This window comes from Phoxinus phoxinus (assembly GCF_949152265.1).
Source record: "Phoxinus phoxinus genome assembly, chromosome: 6".
NCBI classification, from domain to species: domain Eukaryota; kingdom Metazoa; phylum Chordata; class Actinopteri; order Cypriniformes; family Leuciscidae; genus Phoxinus; species Phoxinus phoxinus.
In genome coordinates, this window is record NC_136881.1 from 5719158 (window position 1) to 5734277 (window position 15120).

The following is a 15120-nucleotide window of genomic DNA, read 5'->3' on the forward strand; positions in this document are numbered from 1 at the left end:
TGACTTCAGAAAAATATGTTTTTTTAATAGTAAGACATGTATATTTAGATTTAGAGAGGGGGAGAGAGACCAAAAAAATGTCCCACAAGGTTTTTGTATATTGCCACATTTTAATGTAAGGTTTACCAGGCCCCACACACACACGTGTATGTATGTAGAACATACTGAAAAAATTAATTTCCTGTAAAATACAGTATTTCTCATTACCAGTGGACCGACAGTATATAAACCTCTTATATAAACCTCTTATATACTGTCTATGATATAAACGGTGGTTACCACGAAAATTGCGTTATAATCCTTGGACACTTGATGGCGGTGTAGGGCTTTTGGTATCACGTCACCTGTGTTTGTGTTTCACTCACCGTCGAAGAAGAGTTTGAGCTTTCTAATTGGCTGAACGGCAGAAGCGCAGTAAACGCTCATGCCGTGTTATGATTGTACTGTATGACATGAAGCAACAATAAACTAAATTATTTTGTCTACAATGTCCGAATTAAACGATTATTTAGAAGGTAAGATTACTTTCGAGGAGTTTGAGAAGCGGAGAGAGGAAAGGAAGGCAAAGAATAAGGTAACGTTAACTGCTTTTATTCCATTAGTAAATTTGAACCACTCACATGTTCACCTTTCAGCTTCTATATAATGTGTCTTAAATTACAGAGTGCATATATCCACTAATTATTCATTTTGGATTGTGATGTGGGCATGCACCGTAGTAATGCATCATGGTGTTGTTGAATCACTGTGGAGTATTAGCGCATGTTGTGTTGCAGGAGCAGAATGTGTCGGATGAGGATGAAACTGCTGAACTGGAGGATCCTGCTCCATCCACTTCAAAACTCTGTGCTGGAGGAACACGGAAACGCCAAACAGGTGACATGACATCACATCACCAGGGTAACGACAGGGGAAAGGGGTACAAATAATATTGACATTTTTATGAAACCTCACCAAATGTTCCCTGTCATTACAATGGTCCAGCTACATAACAAAACATAGCACTATTTTAAAAACTGTTTTAGAACTAATTAACGTTACTATCAGTTATAATTTGTTGCTTTTGTTGAAATTTTATGACACAAATTTACATTTTGGCTTTTAAAGAGGAATTTCTAATATATTTGGAGTGGAGGGATGAAAAATAGCAAAGATTTGTATTCTTTATTGGAGGATTTTGGTTTTCTAATATAAAAAAACTCCTATGTCAATGTCTCTTTTATTTGTATAGCACTATTAAAACAACACATGTTGACCAATGTGCTTTACAACATCTCAATAAAAATAGACAGAATAGTACAATAGTAATAGAATCAAAATGATCATCAACAGGATGAATAGGCCATGCCAAACAAACATGTACAGAGTCAGCTTCCCTAACATGTAATGGTAAGCTATTCCAGAGTCTTGGCGCTACGACCCCAAATGCACGATCCGCTTTGGCTTAACTTGGTCCTTGGATTTTTCAGCAAATTTTGAGCTGATGATCTCAAAGTTCTTCCTGTCTGATACTCCATTAACAGATCTGATAAATAAGTCGGTGTAAGGCCATGAAGAGATTTATACACCAGTAAACGAAGTTTAAAATCAATCCTATATTGTACAGGGAGCCAATGTAGAGAGACCAAGGATGGAGTGATGTGTTCACGTTTTTTAATATTCATTAATAATCTCTTACTCCCTTAATTTTCCTTTTCTTTTTATTCATTTAGTTATTTGTTTTATTTTTAATTCCTGTGTACTTATTGTTTGGTATGTTATGTTGAATGTGATGTGAATATTCAATGTAGGGGCTAATCTCAGTCTTTGCTTGTAAATCTTTCAATTATGACTGCCTTTCTATTAATGTTTAACAAGTATATGACTTAAAAAAATTATAGGGTAATTAATTAGGGTCTTTTCAGATAATATAATTTTGGTTTTATGTTCTTGCTCGTATAGCAAACGTATGGAGCATTTGAATGAGGCATGTGGGGATCAATATTCAGTGTGACAGCATCACTTCACAAGTTGTGTTGTGTGTGATGTGTTGTGTGTGATGTCCTCCTGACAGAGACGACAGAAGAAGGAGTCAGTCCATCTGTTCAGAGAGCCTTTGCCTCCATGATGGGAGACGGGCTGGAGGAATGTGTGGAGGAGGATGAAGAGGATGACGATGGAAAGATAGAGTGGAGAGTTATTGGAGAAGAGGACGGCGACGATGATGATGATGCTGAAGAAGAAGAAGATGATGATGATGATGAAGAGGACAACGACGGCAATGAAGTCACACCCGGAGACGTGTTCGCCTTAGAAATGGAGCTGAACCGTGAGAATAAGAAAATGATGAAGGTCAGTAGATCGCTCTGCTAGGTCAACATTAAACATCACTGTTATTGATCATGATACATTTTACAGTTTATTTGTAAGCACACTAGTCTCGTTATTTGTTTAGGAGAGACGTCCCCGCAGTAAGTTACCACGGGCTCTCAGGGGACTCATGGGAGAGGCCAACATCCGCTACGCTAGAGGAGACAAGGAGGATGCCATCCTGATGTGTATGGAGATCATTCGTCAAGGTGGGTTTTTGTTGTTGGTCATTCGCGGTGTGAAATGCCTGGGTGTATTGGTGCAAAGTTGATGTGGGGTCACTCCAACAAACAGAGCCACAGTGTTTAAAAGTCGTACGAAACGGAAGTTGCGATAATCTTTTCTTCCCTGTGTGACGTATATCAGAGTGAAACGGCTTCTCGAACAAGAAAAAAATGGAGGGCGGGGCTTGATTTTGTCCATGGGGAATTGATTGGATGATTGTGGTTTGCTATTGGTCGATCTCATGTGATTGACAGGTTGTCCCGCCCTCACGCCAGTAAACACTTCATCAGAGAAGAGATGTCACTGCAAGGAAGAGGAAGTTATTTTGGTTTAAGATTACGAGGGCATATGGATTTTGAAAAAATAATGATGTGCACGCATTTACAATAAACACTGCATAGAAAATAAAACAGTCATTTTGGATTTTTTGGCAACCTTAATTGTAGTTTATCCCCGTCTCCTCCACCTCTCTCAGCTCCTGTGGCATACGAGCCGTTCTCCACGCTGGCGATGATCTACGAGGATCAGGGGGACATGGAGAAAGCGCTTCAGTTCGGACTGATCGCTGCTCACCTGAACCCCAGTGACTGTGAAGAGTGGGTCAAGCTGGCGGACATGTCCCTGGAGCAGGACAACATCAAACAAGCCATCATCTGCTACACTAAAGGTCTGTACACATACAGTAGATACACTACCATTCACAAATTTGGGATCGGTTTTAAATGTTTCTTATGGTCACCAAAGCTGCATTTATTTGAGCAAAAACACTAAAAACTTTAACATTGTGAAATATTATAACAATTTAAAATAACTGTTTTCTGATTTTAATCTATTTTAAAATGTAATTTATTCCTGTGTTCAAAGCCGAATTTTCAGCATCATTACTCCAGTCTTCAGTGTCGCATATACTAATATGCTGATTTGCTACTCAAGAAATATTTATTATTCCTATTATTAATGTTGAAAACAGTTACACTGCTTCACTTTAAAAGAACAAAAGAAAGTTCAAAAGAAGAATAGCATTTATTTTAAATTTTGTAATATTGTAAATGTCTTTACTGTCACTTTTGATCAATTCAGTTTATCCTTGCTATACTTTTATTATAATGTATTATAATATTTTAGATTTTAATGTTTACTTTAATTTTTTGTTATTATTTATAGATATTATTATTATTAATTGTTCAAATTGTTGTAAATCTGTCTCTCTTCACATCACTTAAAAATGACTTAAAATATTTGGAAGTGTGTCGCTTCTACACTTGATGCTGAAATGTGTCTAACTAAAGCATGCTGTTGCGTTCCCAGCTATTAAATACGACCCCAGTAATGTTCAGTACCTGTGGGAGCGCTCCAGTCTTTATGAGCAGGTCGGGGAGCACAAGCAAGCCATGGACGGGTATCGCCGCATCCTCAGCCTCCTGCCACCATCCGATGGAGAACAGTTCATGCAGCTCTCACGAGACATGGCAAAGTACGGTGGTCACATATATTCTGAATCTTATGTTGATCAAGGTTTTTTGCATCACACCCTTAATATTTAAACACTTAAAACTAGTACTGCTTCTGCACCTTAATGACTGCACATAATAAGTGGACTCTGTTATGATTAGATTTTAAGATTTAAATTGGGAGTGTATGTATAAATGTAGATATGAGTGCATGGTTGTGCCATCAATGCCATGACCAGTTCTGAATCCACACAGCTTGAACTGTGCATGTATTTATTTCAGGAGTTACTATGAGAGCAGTGAGTTGCCTTCTGCTATAGGGGTCATGGAGGAAGCTTTGGACAGACATCCTGAACTAGTCTCACATGAGTGTGTCAACATGGCTTCTGAACTCTTCATAGCCAACCATCAACATGACAAAGCTCTAGAGGTGAGACCAGATAAAGACTAGCAGGATGATCAGGTGCCAATAACAAAATACATAGAGCAGAACAGGGTGCCAGTTGGCCGATATAACAGCGGTATATAGAAATGCATGTCATACACACACACACACACACACACACACACACACACACACACACACACACACACACACACACACACACACACACACACACACACACACTCACCGGCCACTTTGGACCGCCTTTTAACTTCAGAACTGCCGTAATTCTTTGTGTAGATTCAATAAGGTGCTGGAAACATTCCTCAGAGATTTTGCTCCATATTGTCATGCTAGCATCACACAGTTGCTGCAGATTTGCCGGCTGCACATCTATGACGTGAATCTCCTGTTCCACCACATCCCAAAAGTGCTGTATTGAATTGAGATCTGGTGACTGTGGAGGCCATTTGAGTTTAGTGAACTCATTATGTTCAAGAAACCAGTTTGAGATGATTTGAGTGTTGTGACATGGTGTGTTATCCTGCTGGAAGTATAGTCATCAGAAGATGAGTACACTGTGATCATAAAGGGATGGACATGGTCAGCAACAATACTCAGGTCGGCTGTGGGGGGCCGAAAGTGTGCCTAGAAAAATCCCCCTCACCATTACACCACCAGCAGCCTGAACCGCTGATACAAGGCAGGATGGATCCATGCTTTCATGTTGTTTATGCTAAATTCTGGTAATAGATTAAGACGTTTTTTGTGACTCCCCTTTCCTCTATTGTATTCATGTTAATGTAAATGCTAAAATGTATGTGTCTGCAGGCACTGGTGAAGTTTTGTGGCATCGTTCTGAAAAGACAAGAAAAGGAGGAAACGGAGACAGAGACTGGTGACCAGACGCCTGCACAAGATACAGAAGGAGAAGAGAAGAAAGAAAACTCGGAAGAAGAAAAAGGTGAGACAAAAGAGATGAATGTTCTGTCTATTGCTGTACCAGAGAGGTGTCTAAATGTATAGTAGTAATAATAATGTTTAATAACAATAAACATGCTTCTTGCAATTACATTTATTGAAAGGCATGTTTTCATGGTGTACTGTATATATTCTGTGCTGCCTTTGCAGTGTAGAGTTTAGTTTGGTAGGACTTAGCTGATAGTAATATTGTTAATCAGAGAAAAGCATTATGAACATATCGCTAACATGTTTTTAAATGCATAGGGATAATCTTAGAGGTGGTGATTCCTGACGATGTTCCCGTCGACATCAGAGTGAAGATGATGGTGTGTCTCATCCACCAGCAAGTCTTCAAACCTCTGGATGTAAGTAGATTTCTACACATACACAGGCTCTCATTTGTATCACTGTAGCTGTATTACAGAAACTTCCTATCTGAATTCTTGTCTTAAGATTTGAAAAAGTTCCTAAGTGAAGCTACTATTGTTACTAAACAAATAGAATAGGATTCTAAATTTGTTTTTATTATACATCCCCTGATTTTGCTTTTGTTACTGTTGAAAATACTGCTAATATTGTTGGTTTCTGATTATTTTCCACATATTTAAGTCGCCTTGCATTAGAAGTGTCTGCTAAAGTTTTTTGTCGTTTTTTAGACATGTTTTTCTCCGAGATGTTTATTTAAAGGTCCCATATTGTACACCTTTCTGAAGTTTTTGATGTCCTTAGGAATATATATTTGCGGTATAAGTACCAAAAAAGATCTCAATATATATTTCACAGCTCCTTTCTCAGGAGCTCTGCCAAGAACAGGTCTACTTAATATTCATGAGCCTCTCTTCTGATTGGCCTGTTGTTTTCTGGGTGACCCACCATTGGTGGGGGTGGTGACTGAAAAGGCACAGCTACTTTATGCAGGCTGTGTGCATTTGTCGGTGGATCGACTGTTTTAAAACTTATATGGTAGTTTCATAACCCCTAGACCTCTGTTATCATGAAAAAAGCCAGGAAATTTCAGTTTTGACAAAATGCGACCTTTAAGTGCATTATCTGCAAAGCATTGCCTTCCACTTTAAGCATCATATGTTTAAAATGTTTTTATTTTACATTCATAAATAAAATGCCATTTTAACATTCAAAAGGAATCATTTTAACATATTGCAAATGAGCGAACACTCTCAAGAATCTTCCAGATGAAAGCGTGCTGATAGAATAAATGTGTTTGATCTTCTCGCCCGTGACCTTGTGTCTGCAGCCCATGTTGACGTCTCTGATGGAGCAGAGCCCGGAGGAGCTGGGTGACTTGTATTTGGACGTGGCGGAGGCTTTTATGGAAGAGGGCGAGTATAACTCTGCTCTGCCTCTGCTCTCTGCCCTCGTCTGCTCAGAGAGATACAACCTGGCGGTCGTTTGGCTCCGCCACGCAGGTTACACACTATAAACCTTTTTTGGTCCACAAAATTTGGTAAAGCTTACCAAAGTGAAAAAAGTTTACAGTAAAATTTATTTTTCTGGTCAAGAACTGCCTACCTAAACTGGAAATGGTCATCTGATTGTGATTTATGTGTTTGCAGAGTGTCTGAAGGCACTTGGTCATTTGGAGGTTGCGGTGAGGAGCTACAGTAAGGTTGTTGAAATGGCTCCATTGCATCTAGACGCCCGTCTGGCACTATCCACCCTCCAGCAGCAGTTGGGCCGACCCAACATGGCCCTCGAGGCCCTGGAGCCCATGTATGATGCCGAAACCCTTGCACAGGACTCTTCTGCCGCCCAGCAGGTGTGTGTATATCATAGTCCTGTGTTTAAATGCGAAGTGCTTGTGTATAATTATGTGTGTGATGTTTTTCAGGAGCTGAAGCTGCTGCTACATCGCTCGACTCTCCTGCATGCTCAAGGACGCACTGATGATTACATAGATACTGTATTGACCATGCTGTCCATGCTACTAAAGGTCAGATTCTGTGCTCAATGTGTGATGGTGATATGAAGACAATATTATACAGTATATTGATAGATGTACACAAAATACCTGAAATTGCAATATACACTGTTCAAATGTTTGGGGTCACTAAGGGCTCACTTTTTTGAAAAGTCTCTTATGCCCACCAAGGCTGCATTTATTTGATCAGTAATATTGTGAAATATGATAACAATTCTAAATAAGTGTTTCGTATTTGAATAGATCCTGTGATGCAAAGCTGAATTTTCAGCATCATTACTCACAAGATCCTTCAGAAATCATTATAATATGCTGATTTTTGAAGAACGAAAAGCAAATTCTTTAAGAACGTTCAAAAAAATCTTCTGTAACATTTAAACGTGTCTTTACTGTCAGTTTTGACCAATTTAATGCATCCTTGCTGAATAAAAGTATTAATTTTTGAAAGGTAGTGTATTTTACATGGTATTTACTGCACCATACTCGCTGGAACAGTAAATCGGTCTGGATCTGATTAATCCACACCTTTATCAGTCTATTTGTATCCACCATGCTCTAGATACATTGTCTCTTTATCTATATTATCTGATTAATCAGACTATTTTTCATTAATTAGCATACATCATCAAATTGAATCGAGGAATTCATTGGCTATAAACCTATATTTGCAGATTCAGTTTTATATATAGGCAGATTAATCTGTGACCAATATGCTTTTTCATAAACAACTGACATATACAGTTGGAATAGTGTTATTTTAGTATTGATTGTTATAACATTGATATTCTATTATAGTGTTTGTTAATGTTTTGAATTACATTTTTATATTTCTGTTTTCAATTTAATTTGAGTTAGTTATAGTAATTTTGTTGTGTTTATGTCATTTTATTACTTTTAAATTTTGTAATGTCTAAATAGTTTTTTTTAGTTTGAGTTATTTTAGTACTTCAACTAAAACTAAACGAAAATGAGAAATGTTGCCTCAGCAACTAGCTGAAATAAAATACGTTTAATTTTACGTTTATTTCAAGTATGAAAATGCTTATTTTATAGTTTTAGTTCTAGTTAATGATTATAACTTTGTATTGAATCAGTCTATAGTTGATATTACCCATCTAACATGACCATATCAGTCAACCACTAGTAGTTTATTCCTATTCTCTGACTACCAGGTTTAGGAGACTTGATATTTGACACATTGTTGTGCTTTCTTGTTTTGTGAAGGTGGCGATGGTGAGGGCTCAGGTGTGTGTCGTCTCTGATACGTCCTCCGGTGTCAAACATCTGAAGCTTATAAAAGTGCCACGCAACAAAGTGATGGAGATTGATGACCAAGAGGCAGCTTATCTGGATGTGACCGGTAAAGCACATCACATGGAACTACATTAACAGATATTCATTGTGCCATTAAACTGCTGTCTCAGGACTTTAAGATCACACAATGAATTGCATACATTTACATTTATGCATTTAGCAGACGCTTTTATGCATTTAATACATTTATGCATTTAGCGACTTACATTGCAGTATCCTATACATTTATACATAGGTATGTGCAATTCCCTGGGATCGAACCCACAAACTTGCGTTGTTAACGCAATGCTCTTACCACTGAGCTGCAGGAAAGCCTTAAAGCTTTAAAGTCAACAAGCCTTTGTAAACTTGCATCAGAATGTAATGACTGGCTCCTCCTCTGAAACATCTTACCTTTTCATTTGACCTTTTCCAAGTCTTCTTCAGTATAACGGTGTCTTCCTCTCTAAGGTAAGACAAGTGTCCTCTCTCGAGACGACTGGTGGAAGCTGTTACTGCGCTGCTTGGCTGTGCTGTGTGAGTTGAAGCGCTTTGCTGAGGCCGAGTTATTAGTCGACTCCACTTTAGAGTACTACTCCTTCTACGACGACCGCGTCAAGCGCAAAGAGCTTGAATACCTCGGCCTGTCCGCCGCCTTCCTCGACCACAACTTCCGCAAGGCTTATGACTATATAAGGTCAGTCAGTTGGAGACTAATTCTGTCTACATGAACATCCTAAGTAAAATCATTCATTGATTCAAAAAGTCAAACTATTACACGTTTCTCTCCTTATTTGTTTGGTTATGCAGTATTTTGGCTAATTTGATTTATTGTTCCATGTTTGAAACACAGAATCACAACTTTTCCAATTTTCATTTATTTCTGTGGGAAATGCAGTATTCTGTGATTTTGTGTTTTTAAAAACTGATTCAATTGATATTATATCTTACACATTTATTCAGTTTTTGTTTGTTTATGCAGTATTTCGGCTAATTAGATTTTTCGTTTTAAAAATCAATTTTTAAATAACAGAATGAAGCATTATTCACAATTTTATAATTTTTTGGTAGTAAATATGGGATTCTGTGTTTTATACATGATATTCTATGTTTTTAAAACATATATATATCTTGAATTTTTCTTATTATTTATTTTATATTTAATTGTCTGTTAAAGACTCAATAAAGGATACATTAAAGAATAAATACAGAATTTCATGTTTAAAACACAGATTTTTCACATATATAAATACAATTTTAGTGAAAAAATGTGGTATTCTGTAAGATAAGTACAAGATGAAACTATGATCAAAATAGCCAAAATACTGCATAAACAAACATACACGTGTAAAACTCAAGATAAACTGGTTCTTCTTGAGGAACATAGGGTGGAAAATAAAATCTGAGGCTGAATGTTTTTTGATTGAGAAGTGGCTTTAGTGACCATTTATGCTTCTTTCTCAGTAGAGAACTAGTCTTTAAGTACCGGTACTGTAAATACACACCATCTATTGCAGGTTGATGTTAATGGACAATGTGGAACGGACTCAGCTGTGGAACGTGTTTAATCAGGTTACCCTGCACTCTCAGGATGCCAGACATCATCGCTTCTGTCTGCGTCTCATGCTCAAGCACCCCGATAACCATGCGCTCTACCTTCTCAACGGACACACCTCGCTGGTGTCTGGGACTTTCAAACATGCACTCGGTATGGTTTAGACATTAAACCATTTCCTATGGCACAATTCTGGTGTTAATTGCTTCTGTTCATGAGTGGGTCACACCTAGTTGAAATATTTATTTTGATTTTATGTGCATAAAATGGCATAATTGGTGGAATTATTATGATTGTTTTATTCTACTTTCTCTTCTCTGAGTAGGTCAGTACATGCAGGCCTTCAGAAACCAGCAAGACCATCCTCTTCATAGTCTGGTTGTAGGTCTCACGTTCTTCCACATGGCCTGTCAGAGGTTCGTCATGAAAAGGCATCCCCTCGTTGTACAGGTACAGCATGATATACTGTATATTTTTTCTAAATTAGCTACCTTTGAGTGTAAAGTTTCTTGTCGGCTTTTTAGAACATGCTAGAAAAGTATGTTTTTGCATTATGACAATAAAAATTCTATATATTATTTATAAATGTTAAATGATTTAGCATTACATTTTTGTATGTAATATTCATACATTTTCATTTACTGCTGAATACAATTTTAGAAAGCATTGTAATAAAGATTTATATATTTATTTAAGTCCCAGACTTGTTGCAGTAATGAGAATTTGTGGGACAAATGTGCTTAACTGTCATTAAAATAATGACAATACCTCACAATAGTTTATTTTAGGGTGTGTGTTCACACTTGGCATGTTTGGTTCAATTAAAACAAACCCTGGTGCGATTGCTCTGTTAGTGCGGTTCATTAGAATAATTGTGAACGCTGCCATCTAAACCCTGGTGTCACCAAACAAGTGGACCGAGACGTTGAAAAGATGTGTCTCAGTTCACTTCCAAACGAACTCTGGTGCGGTGCGAATGAAATATGAACGGAACACGGACCAAAGACATGTAAACGAACCAAAAACAGGACATAATGTCACAAGATGCGACCCTGAAAAGGACAAAGCTTCAAGCATACCTGTTTTTTCTCGTCATAGTCGTGATGTTTCCCATCACAGTTCAGTGCAGGCATCAGAGCCACGTCTCCTAGCTATAGATCTTTCTTTGTGTGTGTCTTTGTTTGTGTGTGTGACGGAGGGATTCCTGTCGCTGTTTTGACTCCTTTACACATTTTATAATCTCTTCACGAGTTCTCAGCTGGTCAAAATACCATCATATGTAGCTCCGCACATACAGCAAGTGCATTTAGCCCAGAACACAGCATTGTTTCAGATGTTCGGTAAGTTCCATTGCGAAATATACATAATACAATATAAGTAATAAAAAAAGTTGTGAACATATCCCCATGCTTTTAGGTTCGGTGTTAAAATGCCAATGTGAACGCTAAGCGGATCAAAAACATTTTTTTTTTTTGGTCCAAACGAACCAAGTGAACCGAACTACAAGTGTGAACACATCCTTAGTTATGCAAAAGTTAGTATATGTTTTTTTTCCTTGAGTATTTTCAATTTAAGAATAGTAGTAATAGTAAATGAAAAAGCTGCAGTAGTCATTTTAAAACCATAGATGTCATTCAGACGTCCCTATTTAGATGAATTTGTGTGATATCTGCATAGATGACCCTATTTTGGTTGTTCCTCAGGGTTTCTCATTCCTGTGGCGCTATGTGGATCTCAGAGGTCATTGTCAAGAGTCTTTGTATAATCTTGGCCGGGCTTTACACCAGCTTGGACTCAGTCATTTAGCCATTCACTACTACGAGAAGGCCCTCACCCTCCCCCCACTCAAACTGGAGGTAAAACGCTTTCAGTTTAATATCTGTGTGATCCACTACACATGCATAAATCATCACAGAAATTTCCCAGATTCTCAAAACTTTGTAAACAAGACACACATTCAAAGGATCTATGCTGTAAATATGTATATTTATTTATGCATTAATAGGCTGTTTAAAATGCTTTGTGAAATGCAAATGATTTCTCTTTTCATTTAAAGGGGATTGATGATGATCAAGTGGATTTGAGAAGAGAGATTGCCTACAACTTATCTCTAATTTACCAGTCCAGTGGTAATAAGGAGATGGCCCGCCATGTCATCTATACTTACTGTATTGTCTGACTCAGTGAGCCTTTTACAGTTGCTTCCTTAAATGTATAAAATATACTATATTTTTTACTATATTTTCTTTTCAATAAACTAATTTATAATATTCATGCAGTGTTTGGTTTGGAGTTGTGTGTTTGTTTGGGTGTAGAATGAGTTTTTAATTTTAGGAAGTTTAGAAAATTAAAGAATAAAAATAAAAATATATATATATGTATTTCCCCAAAGCCTATATTTGCAGTTCATTATGTTGTCTTATATTTTAGCAGGATTTTATAGCCGAAGTCTGAGCATTTACGTGCATTTTGGTAGCAGGAATACAAAGGTAAGCATTATATAGAAATCCTTAACACATTATATTCTACTACACACTTTTCTAAAGTTAATTCAGCTCCAAGCAGTCTCTCCGTTCACACTTTGTTTTATAAGTAATTCAACCTTGTACTGATAGACAGTAATGCTACAGTGCTTGCAAAGTGCAAACTTGCAAATTAAAGTGCAAATCAAGAATAATGTTATTATTATTAGTTGCCACCATAAACAGGTTGCCTCCAGAAGAAATCCCTCTCCACTCCCTTTGTGTGAAAAAAAAAAAAAATTCAATTCACCTTATTGAATCAGTTCGTTTGGGTGTTTCATTTCCATGAATGTATGTCCAAGCAAACTATTCAATTGTTCCTTTGAGCCGTCAGTCAAAAGTTTCTCAACAAGATGTTTGCACAAGTGTTGGACGGGTTCAGACGAGTCTTTGGCCGTTACGAAACATTTCGACTACTAAAGAGTTTCTTAAAGGGAGTTTACCCAAACATGAACATTTCTGTCATTAATTACTCCTCATGTCGTTCCAAACCTGTAAGACTTTTGTTCATCTTCGGAACACAAATGAAGGTATTTTTATGAAATCCTTTGGTTCCCCATAGACAGCTGACACTTTGACGCTTCAAAAAGTGTATTAAGCGATCGTATAACCGCTCAATAGTTTTACTATCTCTTTGTGAACTTTTTGAAGCGTTTGCTAGCTGCCAATGGAGGGACAAAAAGGTCTCAGATTTAATCAAAAAGATCTTCATCATTTTTGTTCCGAAGATGAACAAAAGTTTTACGAGTTTGGAACGACATTCGAGGATGGGTGATTTGATGACAGTTTTTTGGGTGAACTATCCCTTTAATAAAATGCTTCATGTCTTTTTAATGTTTAATTTCTTGCTAAATATGTTTAGAATGCAGCTGTTATAACTTATTTTAAAGATGTGTCCCTTTACTCAGGATGTGTTGCATTCTGTCTGCGAAATTTTCTTTTCAGGTTTTTCAAAAACTGCTGTTTTTAGCATGGTTGTTGTATTTTTAAATATCCTACATTTTTAATTACTTTTAAGGTAACACTTTCGTCTATCTATCACTATCACTATCTAATCACTAAGCGTCTATCTGTTCTGTGTTTGTAGATCATCCTATGCCTTTCGAATCGTTTAGAATGAATCAAAGAACCGGTTCAGCAGCAGGTTGACTCGTTGGCGAACCGAACATCACAACAGTGTGAGAGTGAACGCCTACCTCTCGTGAGCTGCGCGCCTGTGAGCTCATGCTCAAAACAAAAGCAGACGCAAAGCCCGTGGAATTAATCCAACAACACTAATGCAAAGCAACATTCCTCACAACGCATCTGTCGCGCGTTCAGATGAAGCTGTACGCCCGGCCAGGCGCGTGTTTTTGTTCGGGTGCGAGTGTTTTCAGTGGGTATGAGGTGGCATAGCGCGGACACGGGGCTCTTTGTAAATTAATAAGAGATGAACGCGGCTGGAGCCAGACTGGCACACCGAGCGCACGGACGCAGACCGACACTGCGCAGTAAATATCAGCTGGGCTGTGTTCGGGCTGGTTCGGTTGGGCTGTGGTTCCTCTGAGACGGATGGTTTAGGCAGAAGAGGAGGAGGAAGCGCGCTGGAGCCGAACGGAGGCCCTCGGCTGCGCACATCAGCTGTTCCGAGCATCCCCGTGTGCTTATTTGAGTTTTCTCAATTCATTATCACCTTTATTTGACGGTAAGTGTCATGTTTACCTGCATGTGGATTTCATTTGTATTTACTGGCAACATTTTAAACTAGCCGAATGGATATTGTAGTCATTAATATCAATTTATTGGCAAAGGCATTACCGTTGGTTGTTGATTCTTATGGGAACTAAACAACAGGATTTGTATGTTAAAGTTTAATTTACTTTAAAAAAAATGTATACATGTACAACTTTAAAGCTTTAAAATTGCATTCAGACAATCGGTCCCCAGATGCCACAGGTTTCTGTTTTATATATCCTTAAAACATAAAATCATTATTATGATTAAAAAATATATTTTATTCAATCCTAGTTAGGCCTACATTTAAAGTTGCTCTTATTGTCTAAAAGGTAGCGTAGATGTAAATCTACAAGTTTTCCTGGTGCATCAAAATATATGCATTTGCCATAAAGACCGGCAAAATGTATTGCGTGTGCGTGAAATATAACTAACAGTAACACTAGATGTTTTTTCATGCACATGTTAATCTATCTCTGTGTGGATTTGGATTTATTGCTGAAATATTGATTGCCAATGTGGCATGTCCATAGTTTTGATAAAACGGTAATTAGCACTCCTTATTGAATCATATGGGGAAAAATCATGAATATTATATTTTATAAGTGAAAATATATATTGTGTTAAGTAGAAACGTTATTTTGCATTCAAATGTCAAGTGAATCACTGCCTCACCTCACATAATCATCAGATTTATTTGACTGTATGCAGATTTAATTTGGTTG

At 37.5% G+C, this 15120-nt stretch overlaps 2 protein-coding genes across 2 annotated transcripts in view; both read left to right on the forward strand.

Moving 5' to 3' along the window:
- Positions 1-359: 359 nt before the first annotated feature.
- On the forward strand, positions 360-12434 carry gtf3c3 (general transcription factor IIIC, polypeptide 3). Its single transcript, XM_079617095.1, has 18 exons — positions 360-574; positions 777-876; positions 2054-2331; positions 2435-2558; positions 3050-3241; positions 3883-4048; positions 4308-4455; positions 5242-5374; positions 5638-5738; positions 6629-6800; positions 6948-7150; positions 7223-7324; positions 8537-8672; positions 9077-9302; positions 10123-10313; positions 10486-10610; positions 11864-12016; positions 12217-12434. The coding sequence occupies exons 1-18, from the start codon at positions 488-490 to the stop codon at positions 12337-12339; spliced, it is 2760 nt and encodes a 919-aa protein (XP_079473221.1). The 5' UTR covers positions 360-487; the 3' UTR covers positions 12340-12434.
- A 1423-nt stretch (positions 12435-13857) lies between these two features.
- hecw2b (HECT, C2 and WW domain containing E3 ubiquitin protein ligase 2b) overlaps positions 13858-15120 on the forward strand; it is a 57819-nt gene continuing 56556 nt past the window's right edge. The window contains exon 1 of the mRNA XM_079616030.1: positions 13858-14366. The gene's annotated coding sequence lies outside the window, so the exon portion shown is untranslated. The remainder of the gene's footprint in view (positions 14367-15120) is intronic.